Source organism: Poromitra crassiceps, assembly GCF_964638095.1.
Source record: "Poromitra crassiceps genome assembly, chromosome: 14".
Classification (NCBI taxonomy): domain Eukaryota; kingdom Metazoa; phylum Chordata; class Actinopteri; order Beryciformes; family Melamphaidae; genus Poromitra; species Poromitra crassiceps.
Genome location: NC_139633.1, coordinates 17,863,311 through 17,881,152, shown reverse-complemented (window position 1 = coordinate 17,881,152; position 17,842 = coordinate 17,863,311). Strand labels below are relative to the sequence as shown.

At 42.8% G+C, this 17,842-nt stretch overlaps 1 protein-coding gene across 1 annotated transcript in view; it reads left to right on the top strand.

Annotated features, from left to right (window-relative positions):
- Positions 1 to 17,842, top strand: part of pde3b (phosphodiesterase 3B) — a gene marked incomplete at its 5' end in the record, with an annotated part of 72,238 nt that overhangs the window by 49,429 nt on the left and 4,967 nt on the right. Inside the window, 11 exons of the mRNA XM_083650410.1 lie at positions 1,512 to 1,562; positions 4,106 to 4,354; positions 7,345 to 7,487; positions 8,532 to 8,632; positions 8,755 to 8,974; positions 9,895 to 9,986; positions 10,884 to 11,047; positions 13,073 to 13,207; positions 13,466 to 13,577; positions 13,883 to 13,996; positions 15,429 to 15,628. Of these exons, the coding sequence (XP_083506536.1) occupies positions 1,512 to 1,562; positions 4,106 to 4,354; positions 7,345 to 7,487; positions 8,532 to 8,632; positions 8,755 to 8,974; positions 9,895 to 9,986; positions 10,884 to 11,047; positions 13,073 to 13,207; positions 13,466 to 13,577; positions 13,883 to 13,996; positions 15,429 to 15,628 (1,581 nt within the window). The remainder of the gene's footprint in view (positions 1 to 1,511; positions 1,563 to 4,105; positions 4,355 to 7,344; positions 7,488 to 8,531; positions 8,633 to 8,754; positions 8,975 to 9,894; positions 9,987 to 10,883; positions 11,048 to 13,072; positions 13,208 to 13,465; positions 13,578 to 13,882; positions 13,997 to 15,428; positions 15,629 to 17,842) is intronic.

Below are 17,842 nucleotides of genomic sequence, written 5' to 3'. Positions count from 1 at the left end.
GATGATGATACGAAGGATTCATTAGGATGACCTGTTGTTACATTGTGGATCATGGCTTCATGTTAGATGTGGGTGTGTGTTGGGTTGTGTATGTTAGGTTGAGGTTGCTGGTGTCTGTGGAGGTGGTTCTCAAAATGAGAAGCTTGTGCTCCTTCATCTCTCCCCCTTGTGGTGAGGAGTGAGACTGCAGCATGGCTGTTGGAAAGGGAATGTTTAGTGCCTGGGTTTAACATGGACGCCTCCGTTTTCCTCCCCGTGAAAAACTGAAGACAGAGCTAAATCCCTCTAGGGATGGTTTTTGTCTTGTCAGAAGTGTCAGGAGATTCATTTGCAAATAGATGGCTATATGTTTTAATTCCTTCTGCTGCTGTCAAATGTGTATAAAAAGTGATCTGTTTCTGTTTCGGTAGTTTGACATTATAGTTTACATGGCTGAAATAAATTGGACACACATGTGATGACAACTAATGAACGACACAGCGTTTTGCTGTCTAAATTTCAATCTAGTAATTAGATAACTGATTTGGCAATTCACTAATTATTTTATTAAACATGTACAGCATTTATGGTCGAGGATAGAAGATGAGGTTATTGCAGTTCCAGCGACAGTGTTGCTACGTAGGTGAACTTAGATTGTACTCGACTATGCATACTGTAATGTGTGAGAGAGCTCCTGTTTGGTAACTCACCAACAGACAGATAGGCTGGAAATGCTGCCGATTGACGTAGTTGGAGCCAGATAAGATCTCATAGCTCCATTGTAGACGCACCATTGTGGTTTCAGTGGTTTGCTTTCAGAGAAAAGGCCCTTAGTGTGCTGTCTCTAGTGAGCATACCTGTAGTAGAAAGTGCTTCATGTGGTGCAGGAAATCCTCCATGTCAACTCTTACTCCACCATGTGTGCAGACAACAGGCACAAATGACTAGCTCGCCATCAAGCCTTTGTTGGTGCCCTTATTGGGAAGTGATCAAGCATTCTACTGGAAGTGGTGCATGGTAGGGCTGCAACTCACGATTATTTTCATAATCAATTAATCTGTCGATTATTTTCTCGATTAATCGATGAGTTGTTTGGTCTATAAAATGTCCGAAAATGATAACAAATGACGATCAGTGTTTCCCAAACCCAAGATGACGCCCTCAAATGTCTTGTTTTGTCTACAACTCAAAGATAATATCAGTTTACTGTCATGCAGGAGTAAAGAAACCAGAAAATATTCACATTTAAGAAGCTGGAATCAGAGAATTTTGACCTTTTCTCTTACAATTGTACTCGAAACGATTAATCGATTATCAAAATAGTTGTCGATTAATTTTCTGTCGATCGACTAATCGATTAATCGTTGCAGCTCTAGTGCATAGGTTACAGCCTGTGCACTTACTATGTAAATACATCTCATTTTCAAAATCATGCATACATACACTCACACACTCTCTCACTCTCTCTCTCTCTCCACATACCAGTGATGGCCTTTGACTAACAGTTTATATATCTCTCTTGTGTTTTTCAGATGATCTTGTGGGACTGGGATCTAAAGCACTGGTACAAGCCACAATATCAGGTCAGTAGTGTATTTATGTGAATATAGCATCAGTGTAGGAAATTTAAAAAATATATTTTTATAATTTTGCCCCCACTGTCTAAAAACTGGGGGCATTTACAAAATGTTGGGGTCACTTAAAAAAAAATTGTGCATAATGTTGCTAAAGTGTAGTGTGAACATCAGCGCTGTTTGTGTGAGTGTGTTCTTCTTTGTCTTCTTCTGGCAACCAGCTTGCAGGTGTTGAGTGTGTGTTAGAGATGGAAATGGAAATTAAATGAATTGAATGAAAAGAAAATTATCAAAATATTGGGGGCAATTTTTGCCCCTAGATCATGGTTTTTAAGGGGCATTCTGAGATTTCTTGGGGCATTTCTGCCTTTGACCCTGCCTAAATTCATACACAGTATAGAATGTTTTTTTGTTTTTTTTCTAACTGCATTTCTTTGCTGAAGGTGATGTGCGCGCGTGTGTGTATTGTAAAGTGCATGACCGTTCAGGTACCTGTACAGCTACCACTATCTAACATTCAGGTGGTTCCAGCGATAGGGCAGCGCTCTATTTATTTCCACTATTAAAAGCATGCTGTAAGTCATGTTCAGAACATTCTTTTCATACTGGCGAGGTGCAAATAACATAATAACACAAAGAGTATGCATCTAACAGGCAAACGATGACCTAGAAATTGTTGTCATGCCACATTTTTATCTGCCGCTTTGACAAAGTTCTAGATCTTGCAAAAACTTCTGGCTACCACGGCCCTGAAGACACAATTTGTTTCTGTTAGACAGGGCCAACTAGAAATTGTGTTTAGTGAAATGTACTAGTTACTAGTTGCTTAATCTCTACCCAGACTCAAATATTACGTTGAATCGCTCTGCGCCGCATACTACATAAATGAGTCTGTGCCACTTAGTTCGCAGCCCCCGCTGCCGTTTTGAGGGTGGGTCTAAGGGTCAAAATGTAATAACTGACAGGTCTGTTTTCAAAATTCAACAGAGTCTAACCTCGCGTCACCAGGCTCTCTCAGAGGAGAGAGAGTCTGGCACGCGTTACTACAGGCAGGAAGACAGAAGAAGACCCGCCCCGTCTTCCGCAGTGGTCCGCAGTGTTTTCGTTCCCCCATAGAAATGCAGCAGTGGGCAGCTTAACCTCGCCAGTCGCTATGAGTTAGAGAACAAATAAGAAGCATGAACATACCAAACAAAGTATTTAAAGAAATACTTGAAGAAACTTGCTGGTTCCGTAACATTACGTCTGAACGGAACACAAGAATTGGGCAGGATATTTTCCTGGAGTACAGCACTTTGGTTCCGGGTCTTTCCGACGTACGTATTTACTGCCGCTCACGGCGTTACCATAGCGACCCATGCAGATAGGCTGTTTAGGTCTGGACACACAGATCCGACTTGTAAATCGGATTTCGCGGCAGTGCGGACACACTCCCAAATCAGATTTGGGAAACCAATCAAGATAACGATGATTAATGACTTTATCAGCAAATCGGATTTGCCTGTAATGTGAACATGGCCTAAGAGGCTATGGGAAGAGAAGGGGGATGAGCAGAGGAGATAAGGGAGGAACGATGGGCAGAATCAGTGAAAAGCAAGAGGAGTTTTGGGAAGGTGGGATTCCCAAGGCCAAGGGAATGAAGATGTGGTGAGCAGCAATGCGGACAGGACAGCCTCTCGGCGTTGAAGAATCTCCCATCAGCACCGTGTACATGATACCTCATGACCCACATCACTGAGCTACAAAGTGCTTGCTTTGCTTTTCTGCCGACACACCAGCGCCACTCCACTTTGTCACTGACACCGCTCCCCCAAACAGCCTAAAATCAATGGCATGAGGTCAGCATACTGGCACCCCCCTCTGCTGCTGTGCAGAATTACACACTAGCAGTAGACTTACTTGGACTGTAGTGTGAAAAATTAAATGTACTATTTTACCTTACATATGATAGCAAGGGCAGGACTTTTAATGCAAAGAAATTCACACATTTTTTATTGTTTATTCTTCTGCATACAACTTTGAGGGCGATTTTACATTACATTACATTACGTCATTTGGCAGACGCTTTTATCCAAAGCGACTTACAATAACACATTTTTGTCAGCAATAGAGCAATCAACTATGGAGCACAGTCTATGACAACTACAACTTCTGAAGGAACAGTGGTACAAGTTTAGTTTAGGTTAATAGTTTTTTTTTTTTTTTTTAGAAAGAGAGAGAAAGAAGTTAGATCAAGAAGGGCCCAGATGGAGCCTGAAAAGGTGTGTCTTTAGTCTTTTCCGAAAGATCGGCAGTGATTCAGCTGTCCTGACCGAAGGTGGAAGCTCGTTCCACCATTGAGGTGCCAGGGACGAGAAGAGTCGAGGTCGGGATGAGCGACTTTTGAGCCCCCATAGCGAAGGAGGGGCGAGGCGTCCTGCACTGGTGGATTTTCTCTGAATGTTGCTTTTAGGAGTACCACCGTTCAAATAAGCAGATAAAGTTTGCTGCACTAAGGCTGCTCTCTGCCATTCACATTGTATTCCTTGTCCTTATTGTGTGTGCGCGTGCAGGGTGCAGTGAGCGGCAATGGCGTGGACCTCTCGGTCATCAACGAGGCCAGGAACCTGGTGTCTGAGCTGCTGATGGACTCGTCTCTGTCGCCCCACGCCACCTCCTCACTGCGCAGCATCTCCAGCCTCATGGGCACCTTCTCAGGCTCCTGCCGCCCCAGGGTGAACCCCTTCACACCCTTCCCCGGCTTCTACCCCTGCGACGAGGTGGAGGACTCGGTGGAGAGGAGTGACAGGAAGTCGCTCAAGGTGGGCAAAGCCACGCTCAGCAATTACACCAGGGGTTCCCAACCTTTTTTTTGGCTCATGACCCTATTTTGATGCCGCAAAAATCTAGGGACCCACGACATTCACATGCCGGTACACCATCGATAATGTCATCAGTGACATCATCAGTGATGTCACATAGTATGCTTCTTTCCCCCGCAGAATTCTGACTTCAATCTGAGAATTCTGACTTTAATCTCAAAACTCCAACTTTTTTCTCAAAATTCTGACAGTAACACGGAATTCTGACTTTATTCTCAGAATCCTGATTTAAAGTTATAATCTCAAAGATTTTCATCTAAATAAAACAATTAAGGCTATGGTCCATTGATGGAAGCCTTTGCAGTATATACGTGTAGTGACATTATGTGACATTAGTGATGTCACATAATGCAACACTGTTTGGATGTCACAACAATTACCACTCATCGCCATAGGTGTCACCGAAGAGAACAAAGCTGAAATCTTAGAGATTATCACTTTTAAACTCAGAACTAAAAAGAAAAAAAAATCACAAGTGACCCAAATCATCTTTGGTAGTATTAAATATATATATATATTTTATTTTTATTTTTATTTTTTATTTTTTTCAGGCGACGCTATTTGAATTCTAGGCGACCCCACTTAGGGTCGAGACCCTAAGGTTGGGAACCACTGCATTACACCATCGCATACTGGGGTGCAGGGTGGAGAGGCAGGTCTGCTGTAGCTGTAGCAAATGACCGATGTTTCAAAACCTCTTATCTTGTCTAAATACATTTTCAAAATTGCATTCAAACATAACCAGTGCCCAGTGACGGATCTCATCATAAGTTAACACAAACATAATAATCAGTTGCATATTTTGTTGGTACACTATAGAGGGGGCATCATTTGCTTATATAAACAAAGCGCCCCATAAAAGAGCATTATTAGCCTATCTGCCATCTCCTCTCTCTTTTGCGGAAATGCATGAACCCAAATCCTTCAGCTACTACCAGTATGTCATTATTTACTTCAGAGAGCAAATCAAATAAAAGCAGTCGGTAATGTAATCATGCTAAGAAAGAATCTCTATATAAATACCGTATTATACTATAAATATTCAGCGCCTATATATCAATAGCCACAGTCAAATTGATTTAAACTTAAAGGTCCCAATTCGTGCAGCTGTAACCTCTTAAAAACGTGTGTCTCTGGTCCATAAAACATGATTCTGGATTAATCTGTCGAAAATATAGCAAACCCGTTTGTTGTGACGGAGTTCTCACTCCCTCTTCTGGTTGCTTCCCAAGAACGGCTTGTTTCTATAATATATTCAGAACTAACAGTTCCCATTGGCCGCTGAGGGAGAGCCCGCCCCAGGCTCCCAGCGGCCAATCAGATTAGCGTCTGTGGACCAGCACGCTAGGTTGCGAGTTATCGTTAACTAAACGGTACTCCGCTAAAGAGGACATCTCAAAATGCCTAGACTTACCGAATGCACCTCTGCAGTTGCTGGATCACGTACAGTTGGCGTCGCTCCAGCTAGAAGTGTTAATTTTGTGGCTATAGACTAAATGGTGCAGGTAGCTTGTGTGAGAGAGACCCGCGCAGTATGCAGAGGAAGCTAGTGACGTCCCGATTCCCCCAGATTCCCCTCTGGGCAAACGAAGCGTTTGGGGGTGTGGCTTGGAGGAGACTGCAGAGGGACGCTGGATAGGGACAAATCCAACTGTGGCAGTTCTGAGCGTGTGACCACTCATTACAGGGAGGGCTGACAGCAGTATATATGCATTTACAAGTAAAAACAGCTTTTGTACGGAATGGGACCTTTAACAGTTACAGAGGAACATCAGATTAACAATTTCAAAATTGCCCTGTTTGTGTTGTAAACATCACAGGCGCCTGTGCAAATATGTAATAATCAATAACCAGGATACTGGTATTTATCATGTATACGGGTATATGAATAACCAGATTTCTCTATGTTAGATTTAAAGGAAGGCTTTGCCGATTTTCAACACGCTTTGTATCTTTATAATCTCGGTTTTATAAACAGATGGGCAGTGTTTACCTTGTCTATATCTTTTCTGCATCGAGAAATCCCTCTTCATCTGCCTGCAGAAACTCCGCCCCTGCTAGCTGGTATGGGTCATTAACACTCGTTAAGGATCTCTGCATCTGTAGATGTGCGCATACAGAAAAAATAAACAATCTGTAGTTGGAACAGCTGACCTCGAGCAGAACGTCTGTTCACTTCCATGTAAGAATTATGTGTTTTGTGTCATTCTTCCCGGGAAGTGCCTGGAATAAACTGCAGAGGCACAGGAAAACACCCAGAGAATGTAAAGGCTGCCCGTCTGCATATATTAAGACATTGTAATTAAAGCAGGTTGAAAATTGGCAAAGCCTTCCTTTAAAGGCCATATCCCGAATATGATCAAAACTGGGATAAGCCTCATAACTGGGATACTTAAGTCCATGTAAACACAGTCAGTTATTCATCTTTCAGTCTGTTCCTTTTGAAGGACTTTTCACTTCAGAGTGTAGGAATTCCTCTCACATATTTGTGTGCTCCCAAACATGTTGAAAAATCAAACAGTAAATTCTCTGACTAGTGGGAAGCGAAAATGCATCCTCCTCTTATTCCACCAAAATGACAGTAAAAATGTGCCAGCATGTAATTTACGCGGTTCCATTTGTAAATCAGTTTGTAATTTACAGCAATAAAATGGGGATGAGTGAACAAACGGCAATCTACCCAGCAAGGCACGAGAACACAAACAATGTTGGGATTGGAAACATCCTGCTCTAAGAGTTTACATGTCATACATCAACAACAATGATTAAAATACATAAATATACATTGTGAAGTTGGTAAACTTCAGAGGGAACTTTCTGGGCCCTTTTTTAATACAGTACACCCAGCTCAAATTGAATCCATCTATATGGTTGAAAAAGTCAACAACTGCTCATAGCTACAGTCTCTGGTGTGAACATGCTGTTTGCAGGGTTTGAGCAGCAGGAACAGCCTCCCCACTCCTCAGCTCAGGCGGAGCTCCACCTCCTCTCCGCTCCCTCCTCTTGACTCCGCCTCTTCACGCTGGGAGCGCAGCAGTGGCAAGAGACCCCACCCTGACCTCAACCTGAGCAGGTACCAACACAGACATCATCTCAGCTATGTTTACATCTGTCCCCCCCAAAAAACTGCATGGATTAGCAAGGATAACTGTACACTCGCCACCTCAGTTGAAATGATCTCTGTCTTGCTGTCATTCTGCTCATTCCACAAACACACACTGTCTTCAAAATTAATTAAACACCTCCATACAAAGCCACCAATGTTCTTGAACATATATAGACTTGTAAGTCATTGTTTTGACCATGAGACTGTCATCAAACTGTTTGAAGCCATGCAGGCACTGTGACTCGGGTTTTCATTCGATTTTGGTGACTCCTGATACATCTTCTTCACACTTACACAGCACATAGAGAGCACATTTATCTTAGTTTTAATCTACAGCAAACTGAATATTGTCAACCACAAACAAACAATAGGAGGAAGTGGTGTCCTGTTATTGCGTCCTGTCATTTATTCTCTGTTATTTGTTTGACGTCAAAGTGTTCTCATATCCGTTTGCACAGGAAAAAAAACGCAAAAGGATGAAGATGTGACACGTCACAGTACCATCTATTATTGTAGAAAGCCAGGCAACGTACCTGGGTTTCTCATAATCCGAGAAAAAGCTTGGGTTATTGTAACTATTATAACCAGCTAATGTGTCGATCCAAAACCAGGTTACTTGAGTACACCATAACAGCAAATGGACTCGCTGGGCGGACTCTGAAATGTAGTCCCTGCATTGCTCCACAGGGTGGCAGGAGCGGCCCAGCTCTGTTGGATGAGAGACTTCCTCCTTGATATTAGATCATGATGCCCCTTCTGTTGTAGCAGTGCCAGATGACTCATTTGATAGATGATCTAAGTCAGGCATATACAAAGAAGAGGATCTGCTGTATCTGCAGTGTGGTGCTCTCACCACTAGATGGGGCATTGCTAGTAGAATGCAATGAAAATAGTTGGGTTCGAGTTAATACTTATAATTCAGTACAGCATAGTAACCTAATAATCGAATGATTAATGAATGCAAACTATTGTGATGTTTTATTGATTGTCTTACTGTCTTTTGTGTTCCAGCTCAAGTCTGTCCAATGGACCCAATGCAAACCTACTCACCATTCCCAAGCAGAGGTCTTCCTCTGTTACCCTCACCTACCACGCAGGGCCCAGGAGAGCGGGTGAGGCGATGCAAAAGAGCACACAGTAGATCTGCACACACTTAGATTGATTGCTCGTGGTTTGATTGGATGTCATGTCTTGTATCTCTCTTCAAATCCCTCCACTCACCTCCTCCTTGCAGGCACATCTCCCAGCCTCAGCCCAGTGGCCTCGCCCTGCCACAGCCCTGCAGCAGGCTCGTCCTCCCTCGTCACCCGTCCTCCCGTTGAGTTCCCGGACACGGCTGACTTCCTGACCAAGCCCAGCATCAGTCTGAACCTGCACAAGCCCCTGGCCTACCCCCTCAGCTCCCCTGATTTCCAGCAGGCCTTCCGCAGCTCCACCACCCCCCTCTGCACCAGGTAAAAAGTGCATCTCCGCAACAACAGCACTGCCGGAATGGTGCGTTTGGGTACATGTAGCTTCACAGCTAGAAGGTATATAGGCCTTATATAAATATAGGCCTTAAAAAAGGGGGACATTTCAGTTGTGGCTTTATGACTAAGGAAAAATGTGGGTTGTGAGGTGAGACCAGTTGAGAACCTCAGATGTAAAATGATGTAGTTGAATGTGATGTATATGCAGTATGTACTGTATATGAGATCACATGTATGGTAGCCTATATGACGTAGATGACCTGCTGCGTAAAGCCCTCTGAGACGTGCTTGTGATAAAGGGCTGTATAAATAAGCTTGACCTCACTTGACTTTTCTTGAGTTTCTTATTAGTCAGCTGTCTTTTGACCTCCACTTTACTTTTGTCCTTGATGGTAATGACCACTTTACCAGAGTCTTTAAAGAGCCTGAAAAAGTCTTGAAATAAATGAGTGACATTTTAGCGATTAAAATGTATTAAAATATCTTACGTGCATTAGAGGTTGTATTTTTTCCACCATGCATTGAGAGGTTTCTTTGTGCTTCATGTTCACTTTTAGGTGAATACAGAACAGGGTTATTCGGGTTAACATTTATTTTATCTGCCTTTCTATACACAATTGGACTTAATTTCCTTTACAATTTAATTTCCTTTTGGAAAAAAATGTATGCTGCCCATTTATAATTTTAGAACTTTCATTAACTAATGATATGTTTAATCAGAAATAAGGCTAAATCTTTCGCAGCTGTGTTTTTTTTTATGGTCTTAAAAACAACTCACAGACACCCTCCTGAACACGTGCACATTAAGTGCCTTCTGTCACAGGTGTCTTGGACAGTGAGTAGATGTTTTGAAGTTGGAGTGAATCATGGATGATGTCTGTGCCTGTCCTGTCTGTCCACTGCAGCTGTGGCCGTCAGATGCTGAAGGGAGTTTCCAGTGGAGATTCGGGGGAAGGTCACCAGCCGTACACCACTGAGGCTCAACGCAGGCGCTCAGGTAGTCTACCATACAGTGTCCTTATTGTTTACTTGGTGAAACATTTAGAATTTGTATCGTTTGCCAACAAGGCACCATTTGCAGTAGTACACATACACCTAATGTAAAGTGCAGCATGGAGTGGGAGCAGCATAGTTTCATCCATAGAGTAGAAACACTTAATTAGTTTATAGTCAATTATAAAATTGCTACTTCTGTGTATTTGGAAGTGCTTTAAAAGTTCACCTTCCTGATCGTTAGCTATTCACCACAGTCAGGGATTGAACCAGAGCACTTCCCATTATTAGTGTAGGAGGTTAATGCTGCCATCTGCTGGACAACAACAACAACAGACACAAACACTCTTGCAATTCACGCATGCACGCACGCGCACACACACACACACACACACACACACAGTAATATAACGAACCGTACATATTGTATTATTGTATTATCCCCAATCCAGAATTTATTTTATCATATCATTTGAAGGGTTAAAAATAAAAAAATAAAATAAACTTTTCAAGCTTTCTAATCCATCATAAATGAACCTACTACCTATATGAAGCAAAAAATGTTTAAAATCTTAAAGTAGCCCTGCATGTAAAATACATGTACCTGCCTGACACTGACAGTCCTAGAATCAAAAGCCTAGTCAAACCCCTTTAGGGTCAAAAATAATAAGTGGATCCCAGTGAATGAATTCATAAGTAAATCTATAATGTAGTGATAAGGTTTCTAGCGGGGGTCCCATACTGCAAGTCCAGACTGAGCTTTTCATTTTAAAACCATCTGTGAATGGTTCAACGTGCCCTGTGTTTGTGTGTGTGTGTGTGTGTGTGTGTGTGTGTGTGTGTGTGTGTGTGTGTGTGTGTGTGTGTGCGTGCGTGCGTGCGTGCGTGTGTGTGTACGTAGGTGAAGGACTTGACTTCCTGGGCGAGGCTCTGATCAGGGAGGAGAGTGTGGAGGGGGACGTGTGTGGGGAGAGGAGGGCAGTCATGGCAGGGAGCCAGGGGCCGGAGAAGGACGAGGAGGACGACAAAAACCCCGGCAAAGAGCAGCACACTCAGGAATCAGAGGTACGTTTGACCCAGTATGATCACCTTATATGGCAGCAGACTGGCAGCTACAGCACAGCACAGTGGATGGACACCCATTGCATTTGTCATGTGATTTGAATATTTTTGCTCCAACAAGTAGGCTAGATTTGATAATACAGCAAAATTGACTTGACGACTCCTATCACAAGCATGTTTCAAAGGGCTGTATATGCCATATCATAATACATGTCATATACCATACTACTTCAGATGCTCACAAGTCCTTTTTTGCAAGTCCAAGTCAAGTCTCAAGTCTTTGGTCACAAGTCTTTGGTCACAAGTCCAAGTCAAGTCTCAAGTCTCTTATGGATGAGCGTTCTATCATCTGTTCCATGCCATCCGGTCTGCTTAGAACACTGCATAGCTAAAACTAAGGAATTCAAAGCATGTACTGTATTATCCTCACTCCTTATCTATTAGAATACAGTAGCAGCAATGATTATAGATGACATTAGTAGACATTTCCTTAATGTTAATGCACCAAAAAAAAAAAAAAAAAAAGATTGTTCACAAGTCCCAAACCTTCAAATCCAAGTCAAGTCTCAAGTCTTTGAGGATGAGTCTCAAGTCAAGTCTCAAGTCACTGTGTGTGTGACTTAAGTGCGACTCAAGTCCAAGTCCCCATCTCTGCTTTCATATACCATACTATGTCAAACACGCTCACATTCTTGCCTATGGGTAGTTTAGACCAGTTGTTCTAAAAAAAAATCGAGAGGGTCGAGATTCGAACCCTGGACCTTCTTGCTGTGTGTGCTAATATTGCATGTTCAGTTGTGCCTGTAATTATACTGTCATTAGTCCCGAGTGATATGGTTGTAAGCAACTTTACCAAGCCTGCCTGCCACAGTTACCTTTAAGACATTTAACTTTACACTTAACCTGTGAGCAAGCAAGGCTTGAGGTCTTGTTTATGAACACATATGGTTACTGCAGGGATTGAATCTATGAGTTATAACCTGTCCCCTCCACCACCCAAGCTGCCAATGAATTATGAAACAGCCATCTCTTGTGTTTCCCTCGCAAGCCTACAGTTGATCTGAGCTAGCCCACAGTTGATCTGAGCTAGCCCACAGTTGATCTGAGCTAGCCTACTACAGATGATCTGAGCTAGCCTACAGTTGATCTGAGCTAGCCTACAGATGATCTGAGCTAGCCTACAGATGATCTGAGCTAGCCTACAGATGATCTGATCTAGCCTACAGATGATCTGAGCTAGCCCACAGTTGATCTGAGCTAGCCTACAGATGATCTGAGCTAGCCTACAGATGATCTGAGCTAGCACACAGTTGATCTGAGCTAGCCTACAGTTGATCTGAGCTAGCCCACAGTTGATCTGAGCTAGCCCACAGTTGATCTGAGCTAGCCCACAGTTGATCTGAGCTAGCCCACAGTTGATCCGAGATAGCCCACAGTTGATCCGAGCTAGCCTACAGTTGATCTGAGCTAGCCCACAGTTGATCTGAGCTAGCCCACAGTTGATCTGAGCTAGCCTACAGTTGATCTGAGCTAGCCTACAGTTGATCTGAGCTAGCCTACAGTTGATCTGAGCTAGCCTACAGTTGATCTGAGTTAGCCTACAGTTGATCTGAGCTAGCCTACAGTTGATCTGAGTTAGCCTACAGTTGATCTGAGCTAGCCTACAGATGATCTGAGCTAGCCCACACTTGATCTGAGCTAGCCTACAGTTGATCTGAGCTAGCCTACAGATGGTCGTGTTTCCTTCAGTCGACAACCCACTATTGTTAAAACTTCCCAGCTGTGCTAAATTCAGTTTCAGGATTGTCTGGCAGTTGAGCTGGCCTTAACACAATGGCCTTAAACCACACTTGTGTTTTGGAGTCTCCCTATATATTTGTACTGGAAAAAATGGTGCTGTGTCAATGTCAGACTGTGTTTTAGTGCTCTGTGTGTATGTACATTCACACTCACACACATATGCCATATGAAATGTAAATAATATGTGTGTTAATGTAAATAACTTTGACATTTGCTGGTTGTGTCCAGGGTGAGCAGGAGTTCAGAGTAGATCCCATGCTGGAGGACCATGATGGTCTCATGGAGAAGATAAATAGCTGGAACTTCCAGATCTTTGACCTGGTGGACAGAACAGGAGGGAAGACGGGAAGGATCCTCAGCTACGTCAGTACAACAACCAAAAACCAGACATTTGTTTGATGTCTTTCATGTCTGTTTATGAAAGCGAATTACGTGTTGTCAAGTTGGATCTTCTTAAATTTTCATGACTGAAACTATTTGTAATGCTGATTTACCTTGTGTTTTTGGGTTCCATTTTGTTTTTGTTTTTCCCCAGTGTTGCACTGCCCATCATTGGTGGTGCTGGTTATCTTGTGTCCAGGTTTGTGTCTCAATAAAGTTGACTTGTCTGTATTTCCTCAGGTAACATACACCCTTTTCCAGGATACGTGTCTGTTTGAAATCTTCAAGATCCCTGTGAGGGAGTTCATGTCATACTTCTGTGCTCTGGAAAATGGCTACAAAGATATTCCCTGTGAGTATTACAGAGTGGCCGTCAACAGAATCAAACAGCTGTTAACAATGTTTGTGTGCAAACACAAACATTATAATAAATGTTCATTGACACAAAGAAATATGTTATGTGATGATAGCCCAAAACGCTCCTGAATGTTAGTGGAACTATTGGATAGATAGTGCAGCAAATCGGTGCAGATTGAGCAATACATTTGGATAATTTTCGATAATGTACTGCTATTTGTTTTTAAAAGAAATCTGGTGCAGTGGCTAAATAACACTCATGTGAAATACTGTGTGTGTACACTGTGGCTTAAAACACAGATCATAACCGGGTCCATGCTACTGATGTGCTGCATGCTGTCTGGTACCTGACCACTCGGCCAATCCCTGGGTTCCAGCAGATCCACAATGAACATGTGACAGGAAGTGACACAGGTAAGCTGGGCTCAGGCTACATGCTTTGGAAGGTTCCTAACTGAGTGAAATGACCTGGAAGTACCGAAGTGGCAGCCATGATAAGTGCCGTTCTAATTCTTGAAATGTTAAAGAAAGGAGCTTGGATGCTTCCTGACTTAGCTCCTTTAGCGTAGCACAGTGGTTCTCTAATGTTTGAGTCAAGGACCCTTAAACTGACAAATTAGACCTGCATTCTGTCATTGTGTTACTTATGGATGGAATTATAGTGAAAATAAATTGTCCCCCTTTTTGCCGGGGACCCCCTGGAACCCCTGGCATAGGATACACTTGACCATCCTTTACGAACGAAAGCCGATAATCCTGTGGCACAATTCCTTGCGTCATGACCTCATGACGTTTTTCCGCGTGGTCAAGGAACAGTGGTTAGGAATACCAAGATGTGTTCTTCTGACTATTATACCACAACCTTAAACTCATTAGAGTTGGATGGATTATTATGGTTATAATCTTGACGTAGGACAGCTGCCAGCCAACATTTTAAGTTTTAGTGGTCTGAGATGTCTTAAAATTAGTGTGAATGTTTGACAAGAACAACAATAAAAAAAGAGTGCATCACAATCTACTAAGTGAATTGTCTTGACCTGAATCTGATCAAAAGAACAATGATTTGTGAAAATTGCACATGACAATGAAATGATACTTTTACCTCAACTCAAAGCATAATAACCTTAAAAAGATGGCGGGGATAGAAAAATATAGTCCTTCATTGGTTCAAGAAATCTTGGACCAGCCAATCTCTCTGTACCCTTTGATGTCATAAAGTAATTCTGACTGATTGGATCTTGTGGCGTTCAGAAATTCCTGCTGTTGTGGGATGTGGCTTTCTCCTCTATTGAACACAGATGGTTTGGTTTAAAATGCCAAGATTCCCATGCTTGTCTCTGCTAATGAGGTTTGAGCTCCATTAGAAATTAATGAAGGCTTACCCACTGACGTCTCCCAGAGTGGCTGCCAGAACAGCTGTCTTTTGATAAGGAGAGTCGGAGATGAGATGAGAAAGAGACAAAGAGATCAGATAGAGTGAATAAACAACGCTAGATGAGGGTGTGTTTGTGTGTGTGTGTGTGAGAGAGAGAGAGTGATTGAGAGAAATAGAGTAAATTGTGATGACTGCAATTGTACCCACTATGAGTGTGTGTGTGTGTGTGTGTGTGTGTGTGTGTGTGTGTGTGTGTGTGTGTGTGTGTGTGTGTGTGTGTGTGTGTGTGTCTCTCTCTCTCTCTCTGTCTCGCTTTTTCTCTCGCCCTCTTGTGTGTTTTGAATTTCTAATTTGAATTTCCTTTACTATGGGATAGACTCAACTCTCCAATGGCTTGTACCGGGACAGGGTAGTCCTAGTTTAACCTTGACATTGACTGACATAAATCTTGCTTGTTGTGTTGTGTGCCAGATTCAGATAGTGGGATCTCGCCGGGCCGGATATCCTACGCCTCCTCCAAGAGCTCCTCGATATCCGATGACAGCTATGGCTGCCTGGCATGGAACATCCCGGCTCTGGAGCTCATGGCCCTTTATGTAGCAGCTGCAATGCATGACTACGACCATCCTGGTCGCACGAATGCCTTTCTAGTAGCCACTAACGCACCACAGGTAACCTACTACATTTATGGACACTTGCTTTTGCTGTAAGTTTACTTATTTCACGTTTATGTTTCATCACAAGTTTATCCCCCATGATGAAATAGCAGCACACTGATAACTCTTCATTTAGCCAAGCTAATAATGTCCTGATGGAGACATCTGGCGAGACTGAAAGTCAGCCCAGATCCCCGGGTCAAGTTTCACTGGTCTGTAATTAAAAGCATCCTGAGATTCTTCATCAGCATCTGGTGCAGCAGCCTCAGCATCTGTTGCCTCCAATACTGTACGTTAGTTGGTTTGCAGAGATGGTCGTTGGTTGTAACCTGCCTTCTAACAAGGAAGTGTGCTCATCCAAGACTAAACAATGAGCAGCATTGACATCTTGCAGTTGAGATGCCACGTGGATGGTGGTCAAAACCATACAATACTGATTCCACCCATCACCCTACTGCATCCACCTGCCATCCAATACAAAATATCAATGAATAAAGGCTTTTGCACACCAAGTCCGTATTTTCCTTCATAAATTGTCGCACGTTTAAAAAATAAATATGATCTCATGTTGTGTCACTCATGTTTACACACTGACTCCGAAACCTTCATCCGTCATTAAAGTTTTCGGAACAGGTTCGATTTTCTGCTATTTTTTTTTGCATCAGTGATGATCACTCGAGCAATTGTGATGTCATCAGTGATGTGAAGTTGAGCAATTGTGCGCTGCGCATGCCAATAGACTAGGTGAGGCCACACAGCAGCCGAGCTACGGGCGAGGCCGCGCAGCAGCCGCGCTGCGTATGCGAGTCCGCGTAGCGGGCGAGCCTAGGCGCGCTCAATTTCTAGTAATAATAAAACACATCGGTCTCAGTGTGCAAGGTTTCTGTGCGTGACGATTTTTTCCGGATAAAAAAACACATACGAAAAAAACGGACAGTGTAAACTCCTTAACTGCTGACACATGCAGTACATACAGAACCACATACAGCTGACTGCCTGTGCACCCTGTACTTCTCTTCTCAATCAATATGTATTTATTACATCAGTTTATACATATCTCAGTGTTACTTTGACTCTTTAAAAAAAGTAGGTCTCACAGTAATTCCATGAAACTGAAAACAATGTTGTGTCCTACAGTATGTATAGTTGGTGTCCCGCAGAACCCTTGTGACTCCAATTTTGCTATTTTTAATGTTTTACTTGTCAACAGTCAATATTTGCTTATACGTTTTAAAAAAATCATTATTTGAATGCAAAGCCAGTCAATTAATAATGCATTATAAAATGTGAAGAATAAATAGCTTTTCTTAGGATACAGGCTTTTTGCTTGACAAAGTTACCATAAACTGTGTACATCACACAAAGTGCATGTTAATTCTCTGTATAATGTGTATTGTGGTGACTAGTGAACACAAAGTTAAATTCCCTTTACAAACTCTAGTTTAAAAAAAAGTGATTTCAATTATAATTCATTCCTACAGCACATGAATTCTGTTCATCCAGGACCAGAATTTCTTTCTGATTGTGTTGGGGAAGTGGTGGCCCAACGGTTAGAGAAGCGAGCTTGTGACCTGCAAGGTCGTCGTCGGTTCAATCCCTGCGACCGGCTGGATAAATCTGGGTGGGGAAAGTGAAAAGGCAGCGCTTGCCCCTCCCTCATTGCCACCACCGAGGTGCCCTTGAGCATAACTCGAGCTGCTCAGTGCCCAGCAGGTCAGACTGTGGTTGTACTGGGAAGCTTCCAGGTGTGAACGTGAACAGGGCGCTCCTGAAAAAGAGAGCATTGCTCTCAGTGAGACTCTCCTGAATAAATAACGTTTTTTTCCCCCTCCGTCAGTCGTCTAAAGCAAAGGTGAAAAGGTTAACTGTATGCCCTTGTTTAAATATTTTATTTTCACAACCTGTTGGGCGATAGCGCTGATCCTGTCTAGGTTGTGCAAATCCCAGGAAAGGAGAGGGAACCCTGAACTTATTGATTGTTGATGATGTTGACAACCACCAATCCATGTCTGTGTTGTACTCCTTTAACTTGTTGTGCTTCTTCCCTTCAATCTTACTCACGTTTTGTGACCTGCCTCTGCAAAACGTGAAAACCAATCAAATTTATTGATTGGTTGCTATTTTTAAATTCATTGCACCTTTTTTGAGACACGTGTGTAGACAGGCATGTCACAAAGAGACAGAGGGAAACTGGCCCCTTCTTGAACTAACATCTTTCTCTCTCTCAAA